Here is a 26951-nt window from a genome sequence, read left to right on the forward strand (position 1 = left end):
GAGTTGTTGGAGGTGAGAGCGGTGAGGGGATGGGGTAACTGGGTGATGGGCATTAAGGAGGGCACATGATGTAATAAGCACTGGGTATTGTATAAGACTGATGAATCACTAACCTCTACATCTGAAACAATACATTATATGTTAATTAATTGCATTTTAAAAAAGACAAGATCTATTTCCCCATTTAGGATATCACATGTCTTAAAGCCTTTCATGATTTCAATAAATGCAGGTGTCTCCTCAGAACTTTCTTCATGGCTTCATTCACTTCTTTATTCCTCAGACTGTAGATGATGGGGTTTAACATTGGGGTTATCACTCCATAAAATAGCCCGATGATCTCATCAGAAGTGTTTGTGTCATTTGACTTGGGCTTCATGTACATAAAAAGGGCTGAACCATAGAACAAGATAACCACAGTCAGGTGGGCTGAACAGGTAGAAAAAGCTTTCTTTCTCCCTTCAGCAGAATTAATTCTCAGGATGGAAGAGAGGATAAAAACATAAGAGATGAAAATTAACAGTAGGGGAATCACCAGTATAATAATACTTAGCACTGTCATGATAATAACATTGATGGTGATATCTGAGCAGATGAGTTTAAGAAGGGCCAGTAACTCACAGGTAAGATGGTCGATAACGTTATTCCCACAGAATGGCAATATCATTGTCATGACTGATTGCAGTAGGGAGGTCAGATAGCCTATGATCCAGGACCAAGCAGCCATGTGCACATAAAGCACTCTGTTCATGATGATGGGGTACCTCAGTGGGTTGCAGATGGCCACATACCGATCATAGGCCATCACAGCCAGGAGGACACACTCAGTGCAGCCCAATCCAAGGGACACAACCATCTGCAGAGCACAGCCAATGAAGGAGATGGATTTTGTCTCAGAGCTAAATATGATGAGCATTGGAGGAATGGTCGATGATGTGTAACAGATGTCCAGGAATGAGAGGTTCCCAAGGAAGAAGTACATGGGGGTGTGAAGGCGAGAATCCAGTATGCTGATGATAATGAGGAGGCTGTTTCCCAGCAGAATTATCACATACATGATGAGGCAGAACATGAAAAGAAAAAACTGGAGCACTGGGTATTTGGAAAGTCCCACGAGAATGAATTCGGTCACAGGCGAGTAATTCCCCATCTTCATGTGTTCCATGTTACTTTCATTATTTGGAAAAGGACAAGACTGAGGGAAATTTAAATTTATAATGTAGATTTTTAGTACACTTTCACTTCCAATATTGTATTTGATTCATCTTGAAACACTCCTAGGAATCAAAAGAGGAGGGATATGGTATTTATTTTGTTGGTGATGGATGGTAGTAAGGCTTTGAGAAATCCAAGACATCTGAGGACTCTACAGCAACATAGTCAAAGCTATTAATACTCCAAAAATTCTGGGAAGTGCCAAATAAAATTTAGAACAAACTGCTTTCAAATGTAGATATATAAGGGTGTCTTTATTAATGGAAAATTTTAAATTAAAGCTGCTTTCTGATGAAGCTGGTCTCTAAAAGATTATGTAGATCTAGCACCATATCATTTAACCTGGATATAACTTTAGTAAACTTTATTTTTTCAGGGTCTCAGCTCATAGTAAACTGGGAAAAAGCAATAATTACTTGTTGTCTTTAGAATCAACGTAGGTAAAATCTGTTAGGCATCTACAATAGCAGGTAGTTCTAACATGGCATATATATATTATATAATTATATTTACTCTATGTAATATAGTAATATTAAATATATATATTTAATATATATATACACACACAAAGATGAAGGAGGAATGGCTTTCTCTCTGTTCAAAAAAGGTCCCGGATGAGGGAAGCCAATTCTCAGAATTTAGGTCAAAACAAGAGAAAACGGAAAGAGTAATTTTACCAGAAACACCAAATCAACATGTCAGGTGGGCCTATCTGAACTTCTTCAGTTACCTTTTCTTTCACTTTTGCCATTTCTTATATGGTGGTGTCAAGGGAGGTTTTGTTTCCTCATGATCTTCATCAGCAACCATACAAAAAACATTTGAACATTTGAACAGGAAAGTATAATCCGTGTAAAACAATGTGCTTCCTATGCAACACAACTTCAAGAAAAGTCCTCCAGCTCCTCCACCAAGCACATTGTTACCCCTTGATTCTTCTATTGTAGAAATTCCGGAGGCACCCTAAATGCTCTGCAGAGGCCGTGCTATTTCTTTCAGTCTTCCATAGTACTACACTCTTCCTTATGCAGTTTTTTAATTTAAAGATTTTATTTATTTATTTGAGAGAGCTTGCGAGAGAGCATGGGCAGGGGGGAGGAGTATAGGAAGAGGGAGAAGCAGGCTCCCCGCTGAGCAGGGAGCCCAACTAGGAGCTCAACCCAGGACCCTGGGATCATGACCTGAGCTGAAGGCAGACGCTTAACCGACTGAGCCACCGAGGCTCCCCTCTTCCTTATGCATTTGTACATGTTGTTTTCTTAAGCTAGAAGGACCCCTCCTAACTTAGACATCACCTTTTCTAGGAAAACAATCTCATCTCCTTTTTTGAGGAAGATGCCCTTTGTAAGTACTGTCATAGCACTCTGTACTTAATGTCTCTCATAGAATCCTTCATTTATTCATCTATACAGCTCAAACTCTGCCTAGTATACTATCATAGATAATAGAGATCCCATTATGAGATCTTGTTTTTCAAAATGGAAGCTGGATGCAGAATGCTTATGAGAGTTATTTTAAGCTTGTTTCAAGTTTAAAATATTGCTTAAAATTGTTAAAAATTGTTTCTTTTTCAGGAAACAATGTCTGTGCTTTATGACATGTTTCAATGTGGAAAAAATATGGAACATTTCACAAAGACATTATCAAACTAAAATAGCCTATTTAATCCAAATTGTCAAGGATAGAAGAAAACTATGATCAATATTATTTATGCATATATATAACAGTCATAAAGTACATCCAAACAGTATACTAAAGTGATAAAATTTATTTCAGGAATTAATAAAATTCCAAATTAATACTTGAAAATCTATCAATGTGATACATTAAACAAATAGGCAAAAAATCAAAACACATGTTCATCTAATAACATGCCAGAAAACATTTGATAAAATACCATACTCATTCTTAGTAAAATCTCTTAGAAATTTAGATATGGGAGAATACATAATTAATATAATAAAGATCATCTCTATCAAATCATTGGGTCACATAATTCAAAATGGCAAAACTCTGGAGTGTATTTGTAAAAGTTGTCAAAGATTGATATTAGCACTGTTATTATTATTTAACATTTTTTTCTTCTGAATGATCCACTGAATAGAAATAGTAAGAGAAATAAATGATATTTATTTATTGACATATTATTGCATGTCCTTTCATGTTTCAAGTTCAATCAGGATTTGAACAGTTGCAGCAATTTTTTTTCTTTTAGGTTGCTGGAAGTCTGATTTGTGTTGATCGTGGGTCATTCCATATTCGTGAGATGACATACCTTCATATGTTATACAACCAATAAAAATTGTAATCTTGGAGAAGAGTAAAGGGAAAGGAAATGCTCATGGTATAATGTTACATTAAAATAGGAAGTTTCAAGGCACTATAAATGATTATAATTTGTATATATGTGGCTGAAAAAAAGCCACAGCAAAATGTTAACTGGTTTTCTCTGAAATGCATTTGGAAGCATTATTAATATTCTTAATTGTTCTTCGTTTCCCCAAATTTTCCCTCATTCTCCAAATTTTCATAGCATGAAGAATATATATTTTATGACTGTAGAAGTCAGAAGTGTTTAAAAAATCTTCAACAATATACTAGCAAATTGAATCTAAAAATACATTAAAAAAACCATTCACCACAATCAAGTGGAATTTATTCCCAGGATGCAAGGGTGTTTCAATAGTCCCAAAACAATCAATGTGGTACATCACATCAATACAAGAAAGGATAAAAACCGTATGATCATTTCAGCAGATGTAGAAAAAGCATTTGACAAAGTAAACATCCATTCATGATAAAAACCCTCAACAAAGTAGGTGTAGAGGGAACATATCTCAACATAGTAAAGGCCACTTATGAAAACTCCACAACTAACATCATCCTTAATGGGGAAAAACTGAGAGCTTTTCCCCTAAGGTCAGGAACAAGACAAGAATGTTCACTCTTAACACTTTTATTCAGCACAGTACTGGAAGTCCTAGCCAAGGCAATTAACGAAAAATAAAAGGCATCCAAATTGGTAAAGAGGAAGTAAAACTTTCACTTTTTGCAGATGACATGATACCATATACAGAAAACCCTGAAGACTCTACCAAAAACTACTAGAATTGTGAAAAGAATTCAGTAAAGTCACAGGATACAAAATTAATATACAGAAATCTGTTGTATTTCTATACACTGCACCAGTGTGTATAGAAGCACCAGAAAGAGAAATTAGGAAAATCCCATTTACAATTGCACCAAAAATCGTGAAGTACCTAGGAATAGACTTAACCAAAGATGTGAAAGACCTATACTCTGGAAACTATAAAACACTGATGAAAGAAATTGAAGATGACACAAAGAAATGGGAAGACATTCCATGCTCATGGATTGGAAGAACAAATATTGTTAAAATGTCTATACTACCCAAAGCGATCTACACATTTAATGCAATCCCTATAAAAATACCAACAGCATTTTTCACATAACTAGAACAAACAATCCTAAAATTTGTATGGAACCACAAAAGACCCTGAATAGCCAAAGCAACATTGAAAAAAAAAAAAAAAAAAGCAACGTTGGTGGCATCACAATTCTGGACTTCAGGTTATTTATTACAAGCTTTAGTCATCAAGACAGTACAGTACTGGCACAAAAATACATACATAAATCAATAGAACAGAATAGAACACCCAGAAGTGCACCCATAAATATATGGTTAATTGTTCTTTGCCAAAACGTGAAAGAATATGCAATGGGAAAACGTCTCTTCAACAAATGGAATAAACTTAACCAAAGTCCAGTTGGGAAAACTGGACAGCTACATGCAAAAGAATGAAACCGGCCCACTTTTTTTACACCATACATGAAAATAACCTCAAAATAGATTAAAAATATAACTGTGAGAAAGGAAACCATAAAAATTCTAGAAGAGAGAACAGGCAGTAATTTCTGTGACATCAGCTATGGCAACATTTTTCTAGATATGTCTCCTGAGGCAAGGGAAACAAAAACAAAAATAAACATTTAGGACTACAACAAAATTAAAACTTCTCCACAGCGAAGGAAGCAATCAGCAAAACTAAATGACAGCTTACCAAATGGGAGAAGATATTTGGAAATGGCATATCCAATAAAGGGTTAGTATCCAAAATATATAAAGAACCTAGACAACTCAACACCCCTAAAATTATACAATTTAAAAATGAGAAGACATGAACAGACATTTCTCCAAAGAAGACATCCAGATGGCCAACAGACACATGAAAGAATGCTCAACATCACTCATCAGGAGGGGAATGCAAATCTAAACCACAGTGAGATATTACCTCATACCAGTCAGAATGGCTAAAATAAAAAACACAATAAGTAAAAATATCGACAAGGATTGGAGAAAAATGAACCCTCATGCACTGTTGGTGGGAATGCAAACTGGTGCAGCCACTGCGGAAAACAGTAAGAGCTTCCTCAAAAAATTAAAAAATAGAACTATCCTATAATCCAGTAAACACACTACTGGGTATTTACCCCCCAAAATACAAAAATACTAATTCAAAGGGATACATGCACCCCTGTGTTTATTGCAGCATTATTTACAATAGCCAAATTATGGAAGCAGCCCAAGGGTCCACTGATAGATGGATGGATAAAGAAGATGTGAGATACACACACACACACACACACACACACACACACACACACACGCAGTGGAATATTTTCAATTAAAAAAGAACGAAATCTTGCATGGTGCACTGGGTGTTATACGCAAATAATGAATCTTGGAACATTACATCAAAAGCTAAGGATGTACTGTATGGTGACTAACATAACATAATAAAAATTATTATAAAAAAAGAACGAAATCTTGCGATTTGCAACAACATGGATAAAGCTATAGAGTATAGTGCTAAGTGAGAAGTCAGAGAAAGACAAATATCATATGATCTCACTCAAATGTGGAACTTAAGCAACAAAACAAATGAGCAAAGGAAAATAAAAGAGAAAAACCAAGATATAGACTCTTAACTATAGAGAACAAACTGATGGTTACCATAGGCATGGTAGAAGAAGGGGTGGGTGACATAGGTGATGGGGATAAAAGAGTACACTTATTATCATGAGCACTGAGTAATGTATAGAATTGTTGACTCACTATATTGCACCTCTGAAACTAATAGAACACTATGTTAACTATACTGGAATTGAAATAATATCAAAAAATCGAAGTATTTTAAAGTATTCCTTTTAAGGAAACTGTGGCAAGGATTTAAGGAATTCTGTCCTCCGTTTTCATTAAAACCCAAGAAAGGGTAAGAACAGTTAATGGATATTGGAGAGAAATTTTCTGTTGATTTATTACACAGACTAACTTAAGGCCATTTAATGTTTTGATTTCAAGCAATCCACAAATATATGCACCCTGAGCAGACACACTGAAACAGTTCCAATTCTTGGAATAGGATTCTAGAGGTTACCGGTTAGAATGGTCCAGGTGGGCAGTATAGATAGGATGTACCTTATGAGGCACCCAAGTATATCACGCAGTGAAAAGATAAGACAGAGAAGAGACCCAACGTGAGGAGTGTGTGGGATATTAGTGATTACTATTACCTTAGCTGCTTTATTTCTACCAAAAGAGTTAAAGTCTCAGTTTCTTTCCTGGCTGTTTTTTGTCAGTCTCTCTCCAAACAGTCTGTCCTTAGATTGATGTTCATCTTCAGAGATCACCTGTAGAAGGAAAGCAAATTGCTTGAGGACTTGGATCATGAAGCATTCACCCTTCTCCCCATATTTGCCAAGATAAAAGAGTAGAGGTTTGTAAAGCACATGTGCTCACCCAGACTTCCTGATTTTAACTTAAGGAACCTCTTGAAACAGGCTGTGCCTCATTCCCCTCAGAAGGAAACCAAATGCGCTATTGTGTCCAGCTCCTGCTTCAGCTAGTTTCCCCTCCTGTTTATGAAACAACATATTCTTCATGATATCAGACATCCCTGGTGGTAGATCTCCAGTGCTTATCCAAATAGAGAGCAGCCTCAGAGTTGCCAATAATGAGCAATAGTGCTCTAGTTAGAGCAAGGCTTCTTTTCATTTCCTATATGGTGTTGAGAGTTATCCTGGGTTTTCTCATTTTCATTTCTGTGTGGAAACAAACAACACTTCTTTGTTGCTGGGAGCTTCAATGAGCTGGGCTCTCTGCTGGGATCAATTCACCCAGCTCATCCTCTTCGTGCTCTGACCATCTGTAGGGCTATATAGTACAGTGCATAGCCCTCTGTCTCTGGAAGCCTACTATGTCCCAGTCCTCTTACTCCTGTGTCCCCTTAGCTGCTGCTAAGAGACACACTACGTGTTATTGGAAAGTACTTGGCTTGAAGGACCTAAACTTCAATCTTGGCTCTTTGGCATATTGGGTCCTATAAATCTTGTGCAAAACATTATCTCACATCATGATGTGTCATTTAAAATGAGGTGGCGTTACCTATTTTTAGAGTTGTTTTGCAGATTAACGTAACATACTTGAAAGTCACTGGGATAGATTGAATGTATAGCACATGTTAGTTACTCTAAATGGCTAGGATGGTATTCTTTTATTTTCCATGATAAGAGAAAGTGACATCTAAAATGATGTTCATGTATATCCATGATATTTTCTTCATCCAATAATTCCTTAATTTTTGCATTGTCTTATTCAGCACTTTTAAAATAAAATAAATTATTCATAATTCCCAGTTTCCATTCACCTTTTCCTTTCTGGAAATACCTCTTCTCACCTTTGTCCTGATGTGCCCCATTAAATCTTCATTAAAGGATTTTCATCTTCTCTATCTACAGTAGATAGCATGGCTAATTGGGATTTCAGTTTCAAAGCAAGGAAAACACTCTCCTTTGTTTTTCATCAGTGTTTCACTAACTTCTTCTGACAATTTGCTGCTCCTCCTCAATGAATTGACTTCTTAGTTTTCTTTTTAGAGCTAAAGCCAACTATAACCTATGCCGAGTATTCCATAATCACATACAACTATTAGTAGTGGTGAGGGAGAGGGAAAAACATCATGTTATAAATGTATATGCAATAGTTATTAAAATGTCACATAAGTACTTTCCTACCTCTGGGCCCTAAATATTTATTTCCAGGGGCCCCACCGGTGGTTCTGGTAACCAATTTAAATCCTCCTTTGTTCTAAGAGAATTTGTAATCCCAGAAGTGATTTCTTTAATAATATAGAAGGTAGTAACTTTTAGGTACATTAGGGATGATGTTTCAAGAACTGATTATACTTAACTTAATAAACAATAATTTTTCTCCTCTAAATTATTACTTCCCTGATTATATGGATATTGTATACTCAGTATAAAATTTGAGAAGTCCAGAAAATCCAAAGGGAGAAATGAGTCATTTATAATTATAGAACAAATACTAATATTTTGACATATTATCTATTCATTTACTATATTTATGTGCATCAGACTATGCTGCATTTCTTGATTTATTAATTTTTAATAATTAACAATATACTTTATGTATTTCCCATAATAGGCGGTTTTAATTAATTTCGTAATATCTTTAATTGATAAATAGGAAAAATATGTAAGAAGTGGAAATTAAACCGTTTTTTGCTGGAATCTCAGTAATTTTTCACTTTCTTGGCTTTTTGAAGGGATGACAAGGTTGGAGGACTGGGAGCAGATTCCCTTCATTTTATTCCGTGTGAGGAAAAGGGATGCACAGCCTACCATTGCTTCCCAAATGTCCCTTCAACTTCACTTAGTTCCTAACAACTTTCTGGCCCTTGACCCTGCTGTGCACTTCCAGGTTTTAGTGTTTTAACTCCATATACACTTCTGTTCTTCCAGCACTCCAGAATCGTGTAGGCCTTAGTTAGAAGAACATAATTCTATTCATATTTTAAGATTCAAATATGTGCCAGGACCTTTGCTAAAGTTTGATGCCAAATATATTCACTCCGTGTTGTGGGGGTACATAAAAAAATGAAAAAGACTCTACTTCTTGATGGAGGGAGTAGCAAAGTTTCAGAGCTTGTTAGAATAGAACTCTCTGCAACTCTTTTTGGATATTGAATTTTTTTAAAAAAGATTTTATTATTTGTTAGAGAGAGAGAGCAAGAGCGTATAAGCAATGGGGAGCAGCAGGCAGAGGGAGAAGCAGGCTCCCTGCTGAGCAAGGAGACCGATATGGGACTTGATCCCAGGACCCTGGGATCATGACCTGAGCCGAAGGCTGTTGCTTAACCAACTGAGCACCCAGGTGTCCCTGGATATTGAATTTGCCACAAGTATTGGTGTTTTGTTTTAGTGGGTAGTAATTTGGCAGTACTCAAATTTCAAACTTGTCTTCTCTGAGGTGGACAGTCACTGTAATCTCTGCTCAGGTATTTTAGGCTTAGCTCTGTTTATGTGTAGTTTAGGGATCAGCCAGTGTTTGGGCAGAGCTTATGCAGAAATCTGGGGCTCCCATTCTTTAGCTGTCTCTTTTCTTCTAAATTTTTAGCTGCTGTGATCTTCCCAGACTCTCTTCTTGTTTCTTCAAGTCAATGAGATTGCATTTTCCATCTGAATTTTAGTTATCCTTTAGTAATGGTGACTTTGTCCTTTCCTTACCTTAAAACCAGTAGAAGGGAAACTCTCCTAGTGCTGTTTGTTCTTACAAGTGTTGACTGCCCCCATTCATTGTCTGGATGCTGTTGGCCACTTCAGGAAGGTTTTTTGTTCTGTTTTGTTTTTATTTATTTTTTACATCTTAAATTTTTTTAAAAATTCCAGTTAATATACAGTGTAATATTAATTTCAGGTATATAATTTAGTGATTCAACACTTACATACAACACCCAGTGCTTATCACAAGTATACTCCTTAATCTCCATCACCTATTTCCCCCATCCTTCCACCCACCTCCCCCTCTGGTAACCATCAGTTTGTTCTCTATGGTTAAAGAGTCTGTTTCTTGGTTTTCCTCTCTTTTCCACCTATGCTTATTTGTTTTGTTTCTCAAGTTACACATATAAGTGAAATCACAGGATATTTGTCTTTCTCTGACTGATTTCACTTAGCATTATACTCTCTAGCTCCATCCACATCTTTGCAAATGGCAAGATTTCATTCTTCTTTATGGTGGAATAATATTCCATTGTGTGTATGTGTGTGTGTGTATACCACATCTTCATTATTGTAGTAAGAACATTTAACATGAGATCTAACCCTTCTTGACAAAATTCTATGTGTACAACACCATATCATTAGCTATAGAACGAACGTCATACCACAGATCACTAGAACTTACTCATTTTGAATATCTGAAATTTTACCTGTGGAGTAATAACTCCCCATTTACTCTTCCCGTCAACCCCTGGCAACCACCATTCTACTCTCTGCTTCTATGAGTTTGACTATTTTAGATTTATCATGGACTCAGAGAGTATTTGTCCTTTATGACCAGTTTATTTCACTTAGCATAAGGTTCTCAGAATTTATCCATGTTGTCGCATTTGGCATGATTTCCTTCATTTTTAAGGCTAATATTCCATTGTATGTATGTATCACATTTTCTTTGACCATTCACCCATCCATTGACATTTAGGTTGTTTCATCACCTTCGCTATTGTGAATAATGCTACAGTCAACATGGGGGGTCAAATATCTCTTTGAGATCCTGGTTTCAGGAATTTGTAAAAAATTTTTTTGACAAGAGTTTATGGTTGAATCAAGTGTTGAGATTATTAGAACATTCTATTTCATAGAATATGTACATTCTATTTCATATTTTATGTATTATTTCACATCTATGTTATAAGTGAAATAAAACAAAAAGTTATATTTTTTGTACTGTCTTTATCTGGTTTTGAGATAAAAATAAAAGGATGGGGTAGGTTTTGCTCTGGTTTTTGCTAAATAACTTGAATAAGATGAGGATTATCTATAGCTTGAAAGTTTGGTAAATTCATATGTAAAACTGTCCCCAAGAACTACTAAATTGCACTTAGAGGTTAGTGAAAATAAAGATGTATTTTTTTCCCATCTAAGTTACCAGTCCCCTTGAATTTTATTCGTAGGTATCCTATGGGGTGAGGAACCACTGCTAGAGAGTATATGTAGGAGAGGAATTTCTGTGTCATAGTCTATACACATATTCATCTTTTTAAAATAATGCTTAGTTTTAATTTTAACAGTTTTTAAAAGTTTAATGGTTTGTTTTATTTTGGGATATACATTAATCTTCACTAATTTTCCAAATTTGTACCCTATTAGATGTGTATGAGAGTTTCTTTTGCGCAATGTTCTTGTCAATACTTAGTATTGGCCAATTTTTAAATTATTAACAATCTGGTCTGATTAGTTTGGAGAAGCATTCTTTAAGCTTCACATAACAGTAGATATTATTTGAAGGGTTTTGGAAATTATATAGGGTAGACATATGAAACACTGCCTGAAGATGTTTCTGTTTGGTTCTGTCACAAGATTAGATTCATGCAAATCTGTAGAAAGAAGCAAATAGGTGGAGCCAAATGTTGGCCCAATAGAGTAGTGGGGGAGGTAACTACATGTATAAACTCTACATGTTTATTTATTTATTTTTTAAATGTTTTTTTAATTATATTATGTTAGTCACCATACAGTACATCCCTGGTTTCTGATGCAAAGTTTGATGATTCATTCGTTGCGTATAACACCTAGTGCACCATGCAATACATGCCCTCCTTATTACCCATCACCAGTCTATCCCAGTCCCCCCCCCGAAGCCCTCAGTTTGTTTCCCAGAGTCTATAGTCTCTCATGCTTCATTCCCCCTTCTGATTACCCCCCCTTTCTTTATCCCTTTCTTCCCCTACCGATCTTCCTAGTTCTTATGTTCCATAGATGAGAGAAATCATATGATAATTGTCTTTCTCTGCTTGACTTATTTCACTTGGCATTATCTTCTCCAGTGCCGTCCACGTTGCAGCAAATGTTGAGAACTCGCTCTTTCTGATAGCTGAGTAATATTCCATTGTATATATGGACCACCGCTTCTTAATCCAGTCATCTGTTGAAGGGCATCTCGGTTCCTTCCACGATTTAGCTATTGTGGACAATGTTGCTATGAGCATTGGGGTGCATATGGCCCTTCTCTTCACTACGTCTGTATCTTTGGGGTAAATACCCAGTATTGCAATGGCTGGGTCATAAGGTAGCTCAATTTTTAACTTTTTGAGGGACCTCCACACTGTTTTCCAGAGTGGCTGCACCAACCTGCATTCCCACCAACAATGTAGGAGGGATCCCCTTTCTCCACATCCTCTCCAGCAATTGCTGTTTCCTGCCTTGTTAATTTTTGCCATTCTGAGTGGCGTAAGGTGGTATCTTAGTGTGGTTTTGATTTGAATTTCCCTGATGGCTAATGATTTTGAACATTTTTTCATGTGTCTGTTGGCCATTTGTATGTCCTCATTGGAAAAGTGTCTGTTCATATCTTCTGCCCATTTTATGATTTGTTTATTTGTTTCTCGTGTATTGAGTTTGAGAAGCTCTTTGTAGATCTTGGATACCAGTCCTTTATCTGTAGTGTCATTTGCAAATATATTCTCCCATTCCGTGGGCTGCCTCTTAGTTTTTTTGACTGTTTCCTTGGCTGTGCAGAAGGTTTTTATCTTGATGAAGCCCCACAAGTTCATTTTATCTTTTGTTTCTCTTGCCTTTGGAGATGTGTCATGAAAAAGGTTGCTTTGGCTGATGTCGTAGAGGTTGTTGCCTATGTTCTCCTCTAGGATTTTGATGGATTCCTGTCTCACATCGAGGTCTTTCATCCATTTGGAGTTTATCTTTGTGTATGGTGTGAGAGAGTGGTCAAGTTTCATTCTTTTGCGTGTAGCTGTCCAATTTTCCCAGCACCATTTATTGAAGAGACTGTCTTTTTTACACTGGATGTTTTTTCCTGCTTTGTCAAAGATTAGTTGCCCAAAGAGCCAAGGGTCCATTTCTGGGTTCTCTATTCTGTTCCATTGGTCTATGTGTCTGTTTTTGTGCCAGTACCATGCTGTCTTTGTGATCACAGCTTTGTAGTACAGCTTGAAATCCGGCATTGTGATGCCTCCAGCTTTGTTTTTCCTTTTCAACAGTTCCTTGGCGATTTGAGGCCTTTTCTGGTTCCATACAAATTTAAGGGCTGTTTGTTCCAGTTCCTTGAAAAATGTCATCGGTATTTTGATGGGGATAAACTCTACATGTTTATAAGTTGTTGGTCTCTCCCTGTGCAGGTACTTTCAAGAGTCCTTTGTAAACATTGCTGAAGGAATCATATTTTCTGTTATATTATGAGGCCACTAGATGGTAGCACAGACTAGCTTTTTCTTCATCCTTTGGGTACAAACCTGTAAGTGGAATTACGGGATCAACTCCACTGGTCTAGCTTGTTTTCTCTACAAAACGTTAATTCATACTCACAGTTACAATGAATTAGATTTTGTGTTTCTCCATATTATTTTCATAATTTAGTGTTTATGTTTTATGTGGGCAATGTCACATAAATATTTCATTTCTCTGATTACTTGTGATTTGATTATCCTTTCATATTTTTATTGATATTGGTTGTAGAACTTTGTGTTGTAGAACTTGCTGTTTTTTTAATCAGACGTCTATGTGTTTTAGAAACATATTCTGGACTCTAATCCTTTTTTATGTTTTTGTGTACTATAGATAAATTCTCCCATATGTCTAATATTTAAACTTTCTTAATGGTGTCTTTTGTCATATAGAATGTTTAATTTCAAGGAGGCTGAATTTCTCTTTTTCTCTTTTTGTTTTTTAGCTTGTTTAACAAATACTTTTACTGCCTGTATGTCGTAAAGATATTCTTTCATAATTTTCTATAGACGTTCTTAAATTTTGCTTTTTAAAATTTGGCTATTAAATCTTTTTCAAATTTCTATGTGGCATAGTGTAAGGTAGACATCTATATAGTTATCTTCTTTGTCAGTATGAATAATCAGTAATCAAACATGATTTATCAAATAGTCCGTTTGCTATGTACTGATTTACAATGCCTTATCAGTTATCAAACCCACTGATAATATCTGTTATCAAACTCTTACAGATGCCTGGGATGTTTCTGGATTTTGTATTCTATTCTATTGATTTGTTTGTCTTTCTGTCTTCACCAATAGTACATTATCTAAATACTTACAACTTTATAATCAGTCTTGATATGTGATATAGTGGTTACCATCTTCTTACTCTTATTCTGCAGTATTTTCTTGGTAACTCTTGATCTTTTATTCTTTTATGTAAATTTTAGGATCAACTTAATGATATCCAAAGAGGGGAAAGAAACTCATCCCATTAGACTTTTGATAGAATTACATTAAATTTAGAGAGAATGTTGGGGATAAATATTTTTGGGTTTCGTAACTATGTAAAAATATAGTTCCCTGTTTATTTAGGCTTCCATATTTTTAAAAGATTTATTTGAGAGAGAGAGCGAGAGAGAAAGCATGGGCAGGGTGAGGGGCAGAGGGAGAAAGAGACTCTTAAGCAGACTCCCCGCTGAGTGCAGAGCCCGACGTGGTGCTCAATCTCATGACTCTTGAGACCGTGATTTCAAGAGCCGACATCAAGTCAGGTGCCCCATTTCTATTTTGTTTTTTAATAAAGATTTATAAATTTCCTCATAAAGTACTTGTGATATTTTTATTAGATTTATTCATAGGCACTTGACATATATGTTGGTATTGTGAGATTCTTTTTAAAAATATGTATTTAAATTTTTTTAATTATACTTTAAAAAAATTTGAGTGTAATTGACATACAATGTTACATTATTTTCAGGTGTACACCATAGTGATTCAACTCCTCTATATAAAATATGTATATTTTTAACCAGTGATTGGTATAAGGAACACAATTGATTTTTTAAATATTGATCTTTAGACTCAGCAACCATTATTAATTCAAATAATTTGTTTATAACTTTTCTTCATTTTGTATTAGACAGTTACATTGACTGGGAAAGTGATAACTTCATTTCTTCCTTTGTAAACCTTATATATTCTATTTTTTACTCTTTTTAAAGTTGAACTCTAGTCCAATGTTGATAGAAGAAGCAAAAGAGGCATTTTAAAATCTCATTTTGAACATTAAAAGTAATATGTTTAATATTTCCTCATTAACTATGATATCTGCTGTGAGATTTTGATAGGTATCATTTATCAGGTTGAAGAAGTTCTCTTCTGTTTTAATTTGCTAAGATTCTTTTAAAATTATAAATGCATATTGAATTTATCAAATGCTATTTCTGCATTTACTAAAATGGGTGTTTTTTTCCCCTTTTATTGATATTGTGAGTTACATTACCATGTTTTATGTTAAAACTTCCTTGGATCCTGGGATAAATTTTGTGTTTTGTTTCACTTTATACTAGGCTCAAAACACTAGTTTGTGTGAAGCACTTCTTTTTTATTTTCTTTATTTTTTTAAGATTTTATTTATTTGAGAGAGAGAGAGAAAAAGAGAAAGCACAAGAGGAGGGGAGCGGCAGAGGGAGAGGGAGAAGCAGACTCCCTGTTGAAGAGGGAGCCCAACAATGTGGGGCTTGATCCCAGGACCCTGAGATCATGACCTGAGCCAAAGGTAGAGGCTTAACAAACTGAGTCAAATGAGCCGATTTTCTGAAACAAACGGATAGGATCGTTTTTCTGTTTTAAAAAATTTATTGAATTTTCTAGGGAAACTATTTTGTCCTGGTATCTTTCTAAGCGACTATTTCAATAGTTCCTTGTCTTTAGTATTTTTTTCTATTCTTCATTTTATCGTAATGTTTGAATTGAATGCTTAGTGCGTTAATTTTCAATCTTTATTTTCATGTTTATATTGAAGATTGAAATATCTATTTATTTATGCCTATATGTTTCCTTCTAGAGTTAAATTACATTAACTGGTTTTGATGGTAATTTTATTGTCAAGTTCTAAATATTTTGTAACTTCCATCATGATCTCTTTTTTAGCCAATGAATTATTTAAAAGCACATTTCAAAATTTCTAAATATAAAATATTTGGGGGTTATTTTTTTGTTACTGATAACTAATTCTATCATGTTTTAACTAGAAATTGTGGTTGAGTGTTTTTAATTTTTTAATATTCATTAAGAGTTGCTTTGTATTACCAATGCATGTTCTCTAGTGTTTGGATATAGAATTGTATAGATCTTAACATATTATCTAATTTATATATCAGAATACATATCTTCTTGTGTATTTATATATTTTAATTAAACTTAATAACAATAGAATTCAGATCTCCTATTTTCACATTTTTATACCTATCAGTTTGAGAGAGGTGTGTATTAAAATCACTTAACTTTTATTGTCTTCACAAAATTTGTGTCTTTAATTCTGGAGATTTTTTTTTTTTATTTGTATGACTAAATTGAAGATTATTTTTCCTTCTGATCTTTCTGCTATTATGATTTTTGCTTTAAGGCCTATTTTGTCTACTCTAAGCCAATAACTTCGTTTTGGTTGGTGTTTGTCTGGCATGACTTTTTTCACTCTAGAGCTTTCAACCTCCTTTTGTCAAGTTTTAGATGTTTACCTTATAAATAAAATACAGTGGGATTAATGAGAATTCAATCTGAGAATCTTTGTCTTCTAACTGGTATGTTTTTAACATAATTATACCTATTGTGATGGATACTAATGTGTTTGAATATATATCCTTAATCTTATTTTCCTTATTTGTTGTTTTCTATCTACTATACTCTTTTTTTTTGCTGCTTTTTCTTCCAACTTTCCTGACTTCTGTTAGATTGTGAATTTTTCTTTATTTTCTTGAGTGGTCTGAAAATTGGATATCTTGTTTCTGTTGTTTTGTATTAACCCTTATTTTTATTTATTTATTTTAAAAAGGGGTCGGGCAGATGGCATGGAGCCTGACAGGGGCTAGACATGGGGCTCTATCTGACCACCCTGAAATTATGACCTGAACTGAGACCAAGAGTAGGGTGCTCAACCAACTGAGCCACCCAGGCACCCTAACACTTATTTTTAAAGATGTTTGCTTAACATTGCAAAGTCTAAACCTAACTAACATACTTCAGTCTTCGTGAACAGCCACAAGGATCTTAGAACATTTACTTCTGATCCCGAGCCTCTCTTATCATCTTCTGTATTTTGGGTTCTAGAACTTTTTTTCCATGACCTTGTTTTTAAATTTGTATTTTTTGCCTTTTTAAATTAAAGGCAATATTTTTATAAGTTTATTCATGTATTTATTAATTCTTCGTTGACTATTGCTTTTCACTTTTTTCCCACTCTTTCCATCTAGATTGAATTTTCTTCTTCCTTAGGTACATTCTTTAATAGTTCACTCAATAGGGGCATCTGGGTGGCCCAGTTGTTTAAGCACCAGACTCTTGATTTTGGCTAAGGTCATGATCTTGAGATCCTGGGATCAAGCTCTGCGTGGGCTCTGCGCTCAGTGGGGAGTCTGCTTCAGGATTCTCTCTCTCCCTCTACCCCTCCTCACTGCTCGCATGCACATGTGTGCATGTGCTCTCTCTCTCTCAAATAAATAAATAAATCTTTAAAAAATAGTTCATTGAATAGCTTCTATGAATGATAAAAAAAAATCGTTTAGCCTTTGTCTGGAAAGTTATTTGTCTTTAGTCCTGAAAGATAATTTAGCTACTTTATAGTTTACAGTCATTTTGCTTCAGAAATTTGAAAATACGATTCCATTATCATCTGAATTCTACTTTCTTGATGCCATTTCTATTTTATTCATTGATGCATATAACAAATTACTCTTAAAATATAATAGGACTGCTTATTATTAAAAACAGACCATGCTTCCTGTTTTAAAAACTATAGTAAATGCTCTTTGTGTAAAATATTACAACTTCTTTTTAGACCACTTCCATGTTTTATTACTGCTATTAGCTTTTCTAACATATTTTGCTTTCTTATAAATATTAGTGCTCATTTATTTAATGTTGATGAAAAACTCTTTATGTTTTAAACTGTAAAGTGTTATTGTTCTTGCCAAGTCATAAAATAAGGTATAGATATGATATGTATGTATGGTACACACAAAAGGAAAAGCAGGAAGAGGTCTTCCATAGCAACTATACAATGAACCATAGTCTAGGGTTTATGCTCTTTATTTTGTAAAACGCAAGTGAAAGAAAATTCTGCATTTCATGTTTTGAAAACAGAGATGATATTAAGAGAAAATACTAACAAGTTATATACTTATTGAAAGATAATGTAACTCTGCACACACCATACTCTTGTATCATTATACTTAGAATTTATTATGATTTATTTCATCATTGTACTTAACATAGCTGGTAAGACAGGGCAGTCAAATTCCCTACCTTAATCTGATGCTAGAAAACACAGAGCATAAGAACTTTCTTAAAATTTTCTCTTCTTTTACATGATTATTTTGTCGCTTGTCTCTCTTCTCTTCTATAATTTGCTTTTGCTTCATGTTCCTGAATTTTAATCTCGACTAGTATGCTGGCCTTTGTTTTTATTAATAACTATTTGCCATGAAGGCAGAATTTAATTTTTAACAAATCGATCTGTTTGTTTGTCGTTTAAGTATAGTCTTGTTAGTCTACTTCGATAACTTGTTTCATCACTGCCCTGAACACTGATGCTTCGGTTTATTGTACCATTCAAAATCCTTTGAAAATTAAATCTTTTAGATTTGATGCATTAAATTTATATTCATTAGTTCTTTCTCACTAATCACAGTAGGGTTAATTATATTGGTCAAAGTCCTAATTTTTTTCTTTAAAAAACCAATAGGGGCGCCTGGGTGGCTCAGTCGTTAAGTGTCTGCCTTCGGCTCAGGGCGTGATCCCAGCGTTCTGGGATCGAGCCCCACATCAGGCTTCTCTGCTGGGAGCCTGCTTCTTCCTCTCCCACTCCCCCTGCTTGTGTTCCCTCTCTCTCTGGCTGTCCTTATCTCTGTCAAATAAATAAATAAAATCTTTAAAAAAATAAAAAATAAAAAAACAATAATACACATTGTGCCTACATATTAACACTGATATCCTGTAATCAACTCAGTCATTGTCACGATGTAACTACTATTAATTTAGATAGTCTTTAATCAATAATATCTCATAATTTAATCATTTTTGAATCCCATATCTGTGTAAGAATATGAGTAACATAGAGAAAGGTTTCCTTCTTTCATTCAGGTTATAGTTTAATTTCTTTGGGTTGAACTTCAAACCCTTCGTTCTCATTACAGTTCCATATTAGAATTGGTCCTGAGAAATGTTAGTAATTATATAATTTAGTTGTTTGAGGAGCAGTGTTACAAGATATATAGGTGATTATCATGTGAAGGTAGAGGAATGGCATTATCAAAAGTATCTTCATGGCCTTGTGGGTATTGAATGTGAGACTGCAGAAAAATATTGCAGGAATAACGAAGGTCCTTTTGCTGTTGTCTATTCAATGTGACATGTCACGGGAACCAGTAGTTCCTGCAGAAATAGCTAAAAACAGATGGAAGACTTTAGCAGAAAACATATTATGTGACAGAGATTTATTTATAACTTTTTACTCATTACTTAGAGTTTAAATTTGGTTAATCATCTGATACTTTAACTTGCTTCCTTCTCCCATTCTTCCTATCCCCCAGGAATAACAACGAAATATTGTTAACTGTTAAGCATAGGAAACTAAGTTTCAAAGGGACCATTAAAATTTATTTTTCATTACGCCCTTGTTGGAGTTGTAAACAATCTATTAAAAAGTTTTTCATTTTAAGTAGTATAACTTTTTTTCTGAAAGAAGTTTAAGGACATTTATTATGACACTTAAAAAAAATTCCTCTGTCACTCTTGCCTCCATTAGAATCTGTTTTGCATTACACATTTAACTTGACAAGTTTCCTGTGAATTTAAAATATATACATTTTTAGTATTGGAAAAAAAAATCTTCTCTTTCAGGAAATCTTGTACAGACTGGTTTAATAAAGAATTATCTCTTGGTGATGTGAAAAAAAATCCTCTATTTTGTTTTGTTTATTTTATTTTTTTTATACATTTAGATATTTGAACCTCCTATTAGTCACACAAAATGCTGCCTCGTTTCCTCAAAAAAGGAAACATAAAGTAGCTTCTTCCTCAGTGGCACACTTATTTTCATTTAAATGTCTTGAAGAGTTACCCAATTATCTAATCATATTGCTACAGCATTTCAAAACTTGAGTATTTACCATCATTTACTTATTTATTTCTTACAATTATAAGACATTTGATAGTTTCTTTATGTAGAATATGACCTTTAAATTTTTTTTCAGAAATATTTGTAATCACAAGTCAAAAATTGCTACCAGTATGTCACAATTTAAATTTCTTGAATCCTCTGGGACTGTTTTGCCACTGGACAGAGTGCTAAAATGATTTTAACTTCTAGTTTTCCAAACATAGTGTATCTTATATCCCTTTAATTATTATATTAGTAAATGATGTGATCACTTTCTCTTAGTGAGGGCATCAAACTGTGTAACACAGTAAATAGTATATCAGTGTGAAATTGGAAACTGATTTCTAGCTTGGACTCCAATCAATATGTGACTCTTTCTAGCAGTGGAATTATATTAATCATTATTTTCTTTATCAGCAAAAACAAAACAAACAAACAAGCATGGATTGTGGCAGAGTACATTGACTGGAGTCCAAGCACTTAGGTTTTGAGATAAAAAGAGCTTCATCAAGATAGAAGTGTGTATGTGTGTGTGTGTGTGAGAGAGAGAGAGAGACAGACAGACAGAGAGATGGGGGTAGAGAGAGAGAGAAGAAGTGATAGTTCTAAGAATTAAAAGAAATCCATGCAGAACAGTGGGGAGAGATGAACGAGGTGAAAGATGAGGCTGAAGAGTTACAAAGGATCTAGATTTTGGGCAAATTTATAGGTCATTTTAAGAATTCTTAACTACTTTTATTTATTTATTTTTAAAAAGATTTTATTTATTTATTTGAGAGAGAAAGTGAGAGAGAGAGAGAGAGAGAAAGAGCATGTGCGAGAGAGCACAAGCCAAGGGAGAGGGAGAGGGAGAAGCAGGCTCGCTCCTGAGCAAGGAGCCTGATGTGGGGCTCGATCCCAGGACCCTGCAATCATGACCTGAGCTGAAGTGAGATGCTTAACTGACTGAACCACCCAGGTGCTCAGTTCAACTGAGTGCCCAGTTCAACTACTTTTATTAAAGTATGATTGATATACCAAAAACTCTAGATATTTAATTTGTACAACCTGGTCTGTTTGGAGATAGCTACACTCCTATAAAACCATCATCACTATCAATATCATACTTATCCATCATCTCCAAAAGTTTTCTCCTTCCCTCTTTGATTTTTCTTTTTGGAAATATCATTTTTTCTCTGATTTTTCATATCCTTGTAGCCTTGTGTGGGTGTCTGTGCATTTGAAGGACCATTAACTTCTTCCATTCTTTACAGACTGATTTTGTCAGGTAATGACCTTCTCCTGCTGGATCTCCAGACAGACAGGACTACCTCTGGGATCTCTGTCAAGTGGGGCTGGAGCTGGTCATAGGCTTGCTTCTATGTCTGTAGTTGAGTTTGTGGTGGGTGGACTTATTACTAGGGATTTGTGCATGTGTGGCTCATGCTGGGTTCCTGGGTGGATGAGACTGGTGTTCAAACAAGGGGCTGCTTCCAGGTCCACAGTCAGACTGTAGTTGGGGTGGGGACTATTAGTGAAAGCCATTTGGGTGTGGTTCCTGCCAGGTCTGCTTAAGAGCATGGCTGGTGGCCGGTCCAAGAACATGCAGTGCCGGAGCTAAGTCCACGGGTAGATGGGACTGTTTCTGGGTTTGCCAGGTCCACAGTTGATGGTCCTGCTACTGGCATGTTGGCCTGCTTTCTCAAACAACTTTCCTCAGTCTTAGGCTCCACTGATATGTTGCATCATCTTAACTGGATCCTGAAGCTTGCACAAAGACACTTTGCTCTATGGATGGTTACCAAATAAGTGTTTCTGTGTGGGGACTAGAGTTTGGGACCTTCTATTTTGTCATCTTGCTGATGTCATGCTTTCATTTTAAGAATTTTGGAAATTATCAAAAGAGCAGGGAGGAACTCATGAAGAAGCATTTTGTAATGGAAAAATGGCAGAAAGACGATATGGTATAAGATAATGTGATGAGTGAAATAAATGTGTTTTATTTATTGCATTTAGATGAGATAACACTGTAAAATCACCCAGAGAGGAATGTGGGATGTGCCTATAGATTTGGATTCATCATTTTATTGGTGAATCATTGAAACAATGAGAATGGATGAGTTTGCCCTAGGAGATAATACTGGAATTTTAGGTGGTGACCATTATGTGGAGGGACATTAATATCATGTCAGCGTGTTTGCATTTTAGTTGGAAAACCAGACTAAGTTTTTGAATAGTTAGTGATAATGAACACCTTGAATTAGAAAGATTAATCTGGAAGGTAGACAGACTGCATAAAATTAGGAAAAATTCAGAGATTGTGAAACCACTTAGAACATTATTATAATATCCAAGCTGAAGGGTTGTCCAAGCTATAATCACAGGATAGTACGAGGGAACAAAAAGTATGAAATGGCCTTTAGAATAAAACAGATCTGTGTTCAAATTCCATCTTAGACATTAATGTTCATATTGTTTGCTCTTATCTAGAAGAGTGTAGATATTCATATATTTGTTGAATGAATGAGTGAATTGAGCTATCTCTATTAATTCTAAGAACTAGTAGCCTACTGTAAAATATAAACTAATTCTAGTTCTAAAAATAAACTCAAGTCATATTTTCCTAAAGTATACAACTAAGAATAAAAAATAGAAAATATAAAAACCAGGTTTTGGCTTCATGTAAGATGTTTCTAATAACTATGACTAGCGTCTCTCAGGAGATGGTGAGCTTCCCATTACTAGAGGTGTGCAAGAAAAGATGGATAACCACTCATTAGGGATGTGTTAGAGGATATTCAAGCATAAAGTGTTGAGCTAGATGCTTTTAATTTTGTGAGATTTGACTGTTACGTTAACTGACCTTTAAATATTGTTTGGTGGATTAGAAATTTATTTGCCTCAGAGAAGGTTAGGATAGTTGATATTTGATATTAGTATCTAATAATTGCATGTGAAATCCTACAAATAATTGGAGTCAAGATAATTTTAGGTGACAGTGAAGAGATAGCCTATTTTAGTTGATAATGTGTCTCAGAGGTTTGCCTGAAGAAAATTTTTTTTCACCACGAAATCTTTAATTTCATTAGCTGGGTAAAGATGATAGAAGTATCTTTTTATTATTACATGTTTGTTATTCTTGCTTTTTTTTTTTTAAAGATTTTATTTATTTGTCAGAGAGAGAGAGTGAGAGAGCACACAAGCAGGGGGAGCACAGGCAGAAGGGGAAGCAGGCTCCTCGCTGAGCAAGGAGCCCGATGCAGGATTCGATCCCAGGACCCTGGGATCATGACCTAAGCCCAAGGCAGACGCTTAACCATTTGAGCCACCCAGACGTCCCACATGTTTGTTATTCTTGAAGTGAATGACATCTACACTTGACAAGGTGCTGGGCTCTCATGTTTCTAAATCACTGTTGTGATAGTGAGGACACATAATTTTTTTTAAGATTTTATTTATTTATCTAGAGAGCACAGGCAGGAGTAGGGGCAAAGGGAGAGGGAGAAAGAGAATTTCAAGCAGACTCCACGCTGAGTGTGGAGACTGACATGGGGTTTGATCTCACAACCCTAAGATCATGACTTGAGCCAAAATTAAGAGTTGGACATCCAACTGACTAAGCCATCCAGGTGCCCTGAGGACTGAGCCACCCAGGCACCCCGAGGACACATTGTTTTTAAAAGTGACTTCTTTTCTGTAATTATAAGAGTAGATGCTGCCATCTGTTGTGGGGGTAGACTCACTCCTTTGAGAAGGACCACAATGATGAGCACTTTTAGTTGTCTACCTGTATGTTTTTATTGGGTTAAGCCTAATGCTTGTAGAGGAAGCAGAAGGTGACTAGCCAGGAACTAAACAGGGAAATGGCTTTAAGAGGCCCTTGTGAGGAAGTATGTCTAGTAGATATTAGGCGCATTGATATTCAGTAATGAGGTGGATTTTTTTTCTTTTTTTTTTTCTTTTAAAGATTTTATTTATTTATTCAACAGAGATAGAGACAGTCAGCGAGAGAGGGAACACAAGCAGGGGGAGTGGGAGAGGAAGAAGCAGACTCATAGCGGAGGAGCCTGATGTGGGGCTCGATCCCGTAACGCCGGGATCACGCCCTGAGCCGAAGGCAGACGCTTAACCGCTGTGCCACCCAGGCGCCCCTGGATTTTTTTTTTCTGCATCACTTTCTTTTATTCTCAAGCTGAGTAGTCTGCTAAACATGACAGCCTCTTGAATGTACATGCTTTGTATATACTCTTTGGAGTGTGAAATGGGCTGTAGAGAGCTTAAATACAATGAAAACTAATTATAAGATAATCAGAAAAGTGATGGAGAAGCACAATAGAGCAGGAATAGTTGCAAGGGGAGATAAATCATGTGCATACATGAAACATAAAGGTTATATTATTGTAATTATTGTATTATTGTAATTGATATGAAAGGAAGAGGTGGCTCCTGAGTGTTAGTGAATTTGGAACCAACAGTGATTCTTAAAAATGACATGTTTTTGAGACAGGGAGAGGATGAAAGAGCAAGAGTGAGAAAGAGATGGAAACTGAATCACAAAATGACAGCAAGAGGGATAGACACAAACAGTGTTCTAAAGAATCAGGAAAAAGGGATATACAGAGGAAAAGTTAGAGCTAGGAGCTAATGAGGGAGAAGGAAAGGATGAGGTAAGATAAGAAAATGCATTTTATCTTAATGAAGTCCCAATAGTTCATTTTTGTTGTTTCCCTTGCCTTTGGAGATGTGTCTAGCAGGAAGTTGCTGCAGCCAAAGTCAAAGAGGTTGCTGCCTATGTTCTCCTCTAGGATTTTTTTTAAAAAGATTTTATTTATTATTTGAGAGAGAACACAAGCAGGGGGAGGGGCAAAAGAAGAAGGAGAAGCAGAATCCCTGCTGAGTGGGGAGCCTGATGTGGGGCTTGATCCCAGGACCCTGGGATCATGACCTGAGCCAAAGCAGGCGCTTAGCCAACTGAGCCACCCAGGTGCCCCTCTCCTCTAGGATTTGGATGAACTCCTGTCTCACATTTAGGCCTTTCATCCATTTTGAGTTTTTTTGGTGTGTGTGTGTGTGTGTGTGTGTGGCATAAGAAGGTGGTCCAGTTTCATTCCAGGAGTCCAGGAGTTGAAGAGACTGTCTTTCTTCCATCGGATATTCTTCCCTGCTTTGTCAAGATGAGTTGACCATAGAGTTGAGGTCCATTTCTGGGTTCTCTATTCTGTTCCATTAATCTGTGTGTCTGTTTTTGTGCCAGTACCATACTGTCACAAATGGCCAACAGACACTTGAAAAAAATCCTCAACATCACTCAGCATCATGGAAATACAAATCAAAACCACAATAGGATACCACCTCACACTGGTCAGAATTGCTAAAATTAATGACTTAGGAAGTAACAGACGTTGGTAAGGATGTGGAGAAAGGCGAATCCTCTTATATTGTTGGTGGGAATGCAAGCTGGTGCAGCCACTCTGGAAAACAGTATGGAGGTTCCTTAAAAAGTTAAAAATAGAACTACCCTATGACCCAGCAATTGCACTACTAGGTATTTACCCCAAAGATACAAATGTAGTGATCCGAAGGGGCATCTGCATCCCAATGTTTATAGCAGCAATGTCCACAATAGCCAGATTATGGAAAGAGTCAGGATGTCCATCAACAGATGAATGGATAAAGAAGACATGGTGTATATACACCATGGAATATTATTCAGCCATCAAAAAGAATGAAATCTTGCCATTTGCAATGATGTGGCTGGAACTACAGGGTATTATGCTAAGCAAAATAATATGATTTCACTCATGTGGGATTTAAGAAACAAAACAGATGAACAGTGGGAAGGGAAGGAAAAATAAGAGGAAAACAGAGAGGGAGGTAAACTACAAGAGACTTTTGGCTATAGGAAACAAACCGAGGGTTGCTGGAGGGGAGGTGGGTGGGGTGATGGGGTAATTGGGTGATGAGCATTAAAGAGGGCACTTGAAGTAATGAGCCGGTGGGTATTATATGCAACTGATGAATCACTAAATTCTACCTCTGGAACTAAAAAAAAAAAAAAAGAAAAAGAAAATGCATTAATAAGGATTTGTATGGTTATAAGCAGTGGAAATTAATTCAATCTATTTTAAAGGAACTTCATTGGCTTATCATAACTGAAAAGTCCAAGCATTAATGTTTTTAGACCCACTTTCAACCAGGAGTTAATAACGACATCAAGTACACCCTAAGTTCTTCCCTCAGCTCTACTTTCCTCTTTGGTGATTTTACTTTCAGTCTGGCTCTCCCCATATATTGACAAAGATGGCCAGGAGAAGATCTGGGCATATGTACTACCTGTTAGAGACCCTTGAAAAAAAGACTGACTCTTCTTTGACACTCAGGCAACATTTTGGCAATTAAGTGTGATTAGCATGGCTTAAGTTACATGCTACCCTGAATAAATCACTGTGGCTAGGGGATGTTCATTTTTCATTGGCCCAGGCTGTGTTTCATGCTTATCACTTGATCCAGAGAATGTGGTCAGCCTCAGCCAAATATGGACTGAGAGTGGGAGA

General features: G+C 35.7%; 1 protein-coding gene and 1 long non-coding RNA gene across 2 annotated transcripts in view; one reads left to right on the top strand and one right to left on the bottom strand.

Annotated features, from left to right (window-relative positions):
* Window positions 1-26951, top strand: part of LOC123781066 (uncharacterized) — a 614912-nt gene that overhangs the window by 41369 nt on the left and 546592 nt on the right. The gene's annotated exons all lie outside the window — the stretch shown is intronic.
* LOC123781062 (olfactory receptor 13D1-like) lies at window positions 212-1165 on the bottom strand. Its single transcript, XM_045780360.2, has one exon. It carries the CDS (start codon window positions 1163-1165, stop codon window positions 212-214), a length of 954 nt encoding a protein of 317 aa, XP_045636316.2.

This window comes from Ursus americanus, chromosome 18, assembly GCF_024610735.1.
Source record: "Ursus americanus isolate L20-20 chromosome 18, mUrsAme1.1.p, whole genome shotgun sequence".
In the NCBI taxonomy this organism is placed as follows: Eukaryota; Metazoa; Chordata; class Mammalia; order Carnivora; family Ursidae; genus Ursus; species Ursus americanus.